This window comes from Xenopus tropicalis, chromosome 1 (genome assembly GCF_000004195.4).
Source record: "Xenopus tropicalis strain Nigerian chromosome 1, UCB_Xtro_10.0, whole genome shotgun sequence".
Lineage (NCBI taxonomy): Eukaryota > Metazoa > Chordata > Amphibia > Anura > Pipidae > Xenopus > Xenopus tropicalis.
In genome coordinates, this window is record NC_030677.2 from 185,315,257 (window position 1) to 185,322,871 (window position 7,615).

Sequence of the window (7,615 nt, forward strand, 5' to 3'; positions counted from 1 at the left end):
ATTTTTTGGTATTCAGCCAAATCCATAAAATATGAATTCAATAAAAGACTTAAAGGAATCAGACACAAACTTAGAAGTGTTTGTTTACATAGGGCTTTCTGTGGTGTTTTATAAGCTGAAAAGACAGTAATAAAAAAATATACATTTTGTAAATATAATAATAGACTCTTTGTGACACTGCCATTAAGCGCCCAATTTTACTGCGCAGAAAACCACACACACACCCATAGATGATAAGATAAAGAAATGTATTTCCTAGATCATTACAACTACAGAACGAGGAATTTAGCAGATCCTCCCATTTTAAGCTTAGTGAACAAAATCTGAAAAATTAAGGTTTCCAATATTCATATATATATCATTGTGGAATGGTGTCAAGGCATAAAAACAAGAGGCCAAAAGTTCTCATGCTTCTAACTTCACCGAATCCAACATGGAACGTGCGTCCTTGTATTCCTCTTTCTCTTCCAATTCTTTTTCATTCTCCTAAACACAACAACACATTTATTTTTAAAGACTCAGCAAACCAAATACAAGAAGGTGTCACTAGTCAGACAAAGCAGGAATCAGTGGCAAACAGGTTGCTCGTATGATTAGCTAAGGGTGTGGGTTTATTGGGTCTTGCAACCAAATACAGGGTTCTTAAAGGGGGTAGAAACTGATGACAACTTGCAATTGGTCTTTGCAATCTTTTTTTTTTTTGTGGTTTTTCAGTTTACCTATGAACCAGGCATGGCTTGAATGAAAAAACTGGGACAGAAATAGGAGTGGCCTGAATAGGTAAACAGGTAATAAAAAAGTAGGAATAACAATAAAATTGTAGCCTCACAGAGAAATAGTTTTTTGGCTGCAGGGGTCAGTGACCCCAATTTGACAGCTGGAAAGAGGCAGAAAAGGAAGCAAAATAATATAAAAACTATAAAAACAAAAAGACCAATCGCATTACATTTTATAACATACTAAAAGTTAAGTTAAAGGTGAACTAACCCTTTAAAGCAAATCATAATTCAAGGGTGGAGGGCATAATCTGGCACTTACTTATAGGCCAAGTTCTATTGTATCAACATCTGTATATGAATAGGTGCTACCACCACCATAGGTCACTGTAGGTATAGCTCAACTATATCAAACTACACAAAGGCCTTACATAATATCAGCCAGTATGGGAGGCAGGCAGAAAAGAAGCCAACAAAAAATAAAGAAAGAAAGGGGGGGGGGCTTCTCCCCCCTATTGTGCAAATGTGCCTGGAAAAGTTGTAAAGACACTTTGCAGTAATAGGGTTCAGTGTATACAGTCCAATACATGTCTCCCTTTTGTATTGTTGCATGGAGCTCCATACTGATAAAGAAAAGAATCTGCTACAAAACATCTTACCAATCTATATCTGCTGTACAGCACTGATAAGATAAGTAGTGCTATATAAACAAAGATCTGTCTGTCTAGCTACTGTGTTCCCAATAAACCATGTATTCCTGTTTATACCATGGAAATAGCTGCATTATAAATTGATAGAAAGGGGCACTCACCAAAAGCTGTGTAAGGTCGGCATACGCGGCCTCTAATCTGCGATGGCAATCTGGGATCATCATTCGGGATTCCTGTAAAATCTCTGTCTAAAAGACAACATTTACTAATTAAAAAAAGGCAGTAAAAGCCCCAAAACACCCTAAATGTATTTGTATTAAAATCTTTCATTGCCATTCTGGGAGACGGGAATAAAAAAGCACCACATGGGCATCATCTTTAGATCCACCCCCTCCTTACGACTCCGAGAGGAATCTGTATATCCCAGACTTTGTTAAAAAGTTTATTCAAATTAAAGCTGTTTCTTGTGCTTCTCATCTGCCCCCTTCAGGCACGTTGGCATCAGCTGGCCGCACACAAGCCTCCTGCATCTCGCAGGTAATAAAGAAATACTATGCTGAGATCATATCACATTGAGATAATTACTGCGGGAGAAAAAAAACTGATTGAGTATATTGATCACATTGCGAGGCCGCTGCAGGGGAGGGGGGTTACGTGAGAGAGGAAGATGAAGGAAATGAAAAGCAGAAACAGCAGGCCTGTATTTGGATGCTTATCATGCATAAAAAGTTATTACTTATCTCCGCACTTCATTTTGGGAGAGATGATATTCTCACCATGTGCCTGGGAGTAAAATTACTAAACTGGCACCCCACTGGATGGGAACATATTTCCTGCCTACACACTCTTAAATGTCGCTTTGTGCAAATCCCAAGGTAAAGAGAAATTATATATATATATATATTTAAAGTTATGCTACATCTATTAACCCTGTACTTACCAGGTGGGAAAAACAGTTTGTAAATGCAATTCATTCCTACAGAAATACAAACACATTGCCAAACTGCAACAAGTAAAAGAGTCATATTTTCCATGAAGCAGATAGCACGGCAGCACATTGTGGCGTGCCACCTAGAGTGCCACTGCCTATGCCAAGGTGATGTCAGGAAGCCCTGTACATTAGGCTAAGCTACACGTGGCAGTTGCACTTGGTGCCAAACTAACAACCCCATCTCTTCTCTAAAATTTGCCCTTTTTAGTTCCTGTTACTGCCCCATAGTGGCTCATTTGGTGAGGTCAACATCTGGCAAATTTTTGGGCAAATATCAGTCAGGCAGGTCCATCTGAGGACCCTACACATGGGCCAATAAACTGCCAACTCTATCCATCGCCAGCTTTTATCGGCCGGTGTAGGCAGAGCTTTTCCCACTTCTTTGCTTCAAGCCCCCTTTAAAGTCCAACATTTGGTAAGAGGCCCCCATTTGTTACCAATACGGTTACAGGCACTGGCTGCAGTACTTTTGTATCAGCCACATCTCACGCAGGGCTTGTAGCATTATCTATCAGGGCAAATAGGCATCTGCTGCTGGCCATTAGGCTGGGTCCCTTGGCCACTGCTTGGGGAAAACCAGTAAATTGTATTGGCAGCCTATGTAAAGCTAAACCAGCTATAAGGGCAACATTGCAGCCCAGCCAGTGACTGGCAGTAGCAACACGCAGCAGAATTAAAATTCTTTGTACAGAACAGGGTTGAACAGTTGGTTTTTATTGTTAGCTTTTATTGCACTGACTTTCCCATATGCACTGTACTGGGCATGGTGTATAAGTGGGCACTATGTAACTGGGCACTTACCCACAGCACTGACAGTTCCACTTTATGAAAGATAATTAGCTACAGTCCCAGCCATACCATCATCTTCATTTATATATAGCTCCAGCAGTTTAAGCAGCACTTTACATTAGTATATAACCAAGAAGGGTCCTGCTTGCAAGAGCTTATTATTTGCAGAATTTATTTTATGAACATTGTAAGAAAAACCCACATTTTTTAAATTAAAGCCAAAAGCTGTAGAGTGGAATGCTGGGAGTTGCTCCCTGACTTCTAGATTTTTCCCCACGAGGTGGAGATGTAATGTTTTACATTAGATTAGAAGTTATTTCGCAGGCAACATTTTTTAAACAACGGTGAAATGATCTCACGGGACCCCAGATCTTCGACCAAACGACACCAAATACTTCTTAAAAAACCAAAGTTGTTAGGTAAAAAAGCCGCACAAAGTACTTGCCTGTTTCTTAATGATATATTCATCTCCCCCCTCACTTTTCATTTGCTCGATCTTTTCTTCCTGCTGTTTGGCTTCTTTCTCGTACATAATTTTTTCTTTGGCAAGACTGGTAAGAGAAGAAACATTATTGCCTATAACATTCAGATTTAAGAATATCTACATGATGGAAAGTGTGTGTGAAACCTACATAACCGAGTACCTGTCAGGACCCCGCACAGGCAGATGGTACAATCTCTATGCGGATAGAGCCCTTGATCAAATGGAACCCAGACCCTTGGCTCTAATTGCTTCTGCACAGTGTGTCTGTCAATCATAATGACTGGCCCTCATCCCAATATTGTACCGCACATACAGAGCACTGAAATTATATATTGGAGGGGGGGGGGGTTAAGAACCTATTTATTGTATTTATTGTTGTACTTTGTATTTATCCATTTTGTATTTATCCATTATTTTTAACCCCCTGTCTGTACTAATGAATTCTACTGTACAGCGCTGCGTACATAAGTAGCGCTTTATAAATAAAGATATACATACATACATACATACAATAAACTGCACTATTCCACTATCCGACTGACAGGAGGGAGCAAATGAAACTAGAATGTTGTAAAAAGCCACAATCTACAAATTGTTTTGCAGTTTTCCCTTTATATTTACATTGGGCAAATACAAAGGTGATATGACAATAAGTTTAGTTTCCCTTTAAATGGGTAGCCCATCTTTACATAAACTTTTAGTATGTTACAGAAAGTGCTAATTGGCCTTCATTTTTTATTATCAGTGGTTTTTGAATGATTTAGCTTTTTATTCAGCAGCTCTCCAGTTTGGAATTTTGGCAGATACATGGTTGCTAGGGTCCAAATTACCCTAGTAACTAGACAGTGGTTTTAAAGAGAACTGGAATATAAACTGAAGCAGGTCTGAATAAAAAGATAATAAAAAGGAACAATAACATTGTAGCCACACAGAGCAATAGTTTTTTGCTGCCAGTGACCAATTGAACAGTTGCTAAGAACTGGCCACTCTATAACATTTTAAAGTTAACATAAAGGTGAGCACCCCTTTAACCCCACACAAACATAGGATAACATCTGATTTGTAGCAAAAGGTACCACTGTACAAACACAGGAGAGCAATGGGACTCCAACTGCTGACAATGGGTACCATAAGGGAAGATATGTCACTGCCGTTACAAATAAATGTCTAAACACAGGGAAATAGGCACAGTTAGAGTTTTATAAGAGCATAGAGGGTGTAGGAATGACAGATAAGACATATCGGTGTATGTGGGACCTGACATAACCAGCAGACTATTTGAGATAAAAGTATTTCATGCCCCGTTAAATCAATCACATTTTTTTCTATTAATGTCACATCATGAGCCACAAACCACCTCAAAACCAACAAAGACGTTTCAGAGAGGGGACAAAAACACAAAACCTAGTGGCCTGACAGCTGACACATCGCTCCGGGCACAATGCCCACATCTTAATGAGCAGCACTGACAAATATGTTATTTACAGTAGCCTTGGCTCATTCAAAAAGTTGAAAGAGTCATCTATTGAGAGCAAGGAATTGCAGCTTTCTAGTTCCTCGGCGCCTCACATAAACATCACAGACTGAGGCGCTCGCCTGGTGCTATATCAGCATGGAAGCACATATAGCTGCACTTTATTATATCTCTATGAATCCTCCTCATAACCGCAGGGCACAGCAAATGTACTGCTTTACAAACCAAAAAGGTATATTTTAAAGGTTTTTTTTTTACCTTTAATTATTAATTAAACCCAATAAGGGGTAATTATATCTTAGTTGGGATCAAGTACAGGTACTGTTTTATTATTACAGAGAAAAGGGAATCATTTAACCATTAAATAAACCCAATAGGGCTGTTCTGCCCCCAATAAGGGGTAATTATATCTTAGTTGGGATCAAGTACAGGTACTGTTTTATTATTACAGAGAAAAGGGAATCATTTAACCATGAAATAAACCCAATAGGGCTGTTCTGCCCCCAATAAGGGGTAATTATATCTTAGTTGGGATCAAGTACAGGTACTGTTTTATTATTACAGAGAAAAGGGAATCATTTAACCATGAAATAAACCCAATAGGGCTGTTCTGCCCCCAATAAGGGGTAATTATATCTTAGTTGGGATCAAGTACAGGTACTGTTTTATTATTACAGAGAAAAGGGAATCATTTAACCATTAAATAAACCCAATAGGGCTGTTCTGCCCCCAATAAGGGGTAATTATATCTTAGTTGGGGTCAAGTACAAGGTACTGTTTTATTATTACAGAGAAAAGGAAATCATTTTTAAAAATCTGAATTACTTGATTTAAATGGAGTCTATGGGAGACGGCCTTCCCATAATTTGGAGCTTTCTGCATAACAGATTTCTGAATAACAGATCCCATACCTGTAACATGGTCTGTTCCTGTTGATGGATATGTGTAAGCATATTTTCTGCATGGTTTAGTAAGGAGGCAGAACTACAGGTATGGGACCCATTATCCAGAATGCTCAGGCCCAATGGTTTTCCGGATAAGGGGTTGTTCTGTAATTTAGATCTCCATACCTTGTCTACTAAAAAAATCAATAAAACATAAATTAAATCCTATAGGATTGTTCTGCCCCCAATAAGGATTATTTATACCTTAGTTGGTATCAAGTACAAGGTACTGTTTTATTTTTATAGAGAAAAAGGAAATCAATTTAAAAAATCTAAATTATTTGATTAAAATGAAGTCTATGGGAGATAGCCTTTCCGTAGTTCGGAGCTTTCTGAATAATGGATCCCATACCTGCACTAAGATTATGAGCAAAGCCACACTTGCTTTACTACTATTCCTGAGCCAACTCAGCTTTGTCACCTAATTGGCAGTAAATTGATGCAGAGGAGCACTGTCCTCCTAAACATGGTTTTTTAGTAAGCACTAAAAATGTTTTTAGGCACAAATATTGGCTTTAATTTAATTTCTTTTAAGGATGAACCAAATACAAATTAATTTTGAATTAGGTTAATAATATCAAATCAAATCAGTCTAAAATTGGAAACTCTCCAAAAGTTGCATCACTAATAATCGTAGTCATCTGTGAACAGAATTGTGTTGCCTTTAATTGGCCAGCGCTTGAACGTCACGTGACATTAAATCGCTTGCTGAGAGTATGCCTTGCTACTGTAAAATCCTCCTACCTGTGCCTGCACCCGAGTGTATTCAGCGCGTCAATGTAGCCGATACCCGCCAAAACATTAGCGAGACTGTATCTTCAGCGGATATGGGCTACATGTGCCTGCACCCAAGTGTATTTCACTGACGCCAAATGTAGGAGGGTTGTACAGGAACGGTGCAAGCATTTCTTTAAGCTTACCGAGAATACGACCAAAAGGGTTGATTTATTATTAATCAACCATTGGGGTGTTGTGGGAGCGTTCTAAATCAGTTTTTTTTTTTTTTTTTTTTTTTTAAATCATGCACATATTCCCCCACAATTATTTATTTTACCAATGGAGTTCTTTCTTACCAAAATTAAAAACGCTTACCATCTAAAACCTGGCAAGCTTTTTCATTGTTTATTAAAAAATGATCTTTAAGTGCATTACTCTACCCCGCCGGTCGAGAACTGAATCCGGGATCCGGTGCATGCCTATATTTTTTGATGATTGGGTGCCTTTAAAACAAGCAAGTGCTTCATTCGGCCCAGTAAATCTTGCTGCCAGGAGCTGACAGGCACGGCACATCTCTTTACAAGGAGAAAGCTCAGAAATTGCATGCAATCTGCAAGCTGTAGCTACTGAATGCGTGGAGGTGACATGCAATACTCATGCAATAATCATGCCGTATCACTTGCCATGTATCAGCTGTCCACTTAGGGCAACTATCACAGCCCACCCTACCCCGAAAAGCATCCCTGGAAATATTTTCAAACATGTTTTCAACCTTTAGAATACAATTTGACATTTTCCCCTAAAACAAGCCAATTACATTAGAATTATCTAAAGCTTAATAGGCCACTTT

The 7,615-nt window shown here is 38.7% G+C and overlaps 1 protein-coding gene across 1 annotated transcript in view; it reads right to left on the reverse strand.

Moving 5' to 3' along the window:
- Positions 1 to 229: 229 nt before the first annotated feature.
- The window catches only part of tbca (tubulin folding cofactor A), a 23,535-nt gene continuing 16,149 nt past the window's right edge, over positions 230 to 7,615 (reverse strand). Inside the window, 3 exon segments of the mRNA NM_001170495.1 lie at positions 230 to 486; positions 1,528 to 1,614; positions 3,592 to 3,697. Coding sequence (NP_001163966.1) covers positions 406 to 486; positions 1,528 to 1,614; positions 3,592 to 3,697 — 274 coding nt within the window. The 3' untranslated portion in view covers positions 230 to 405.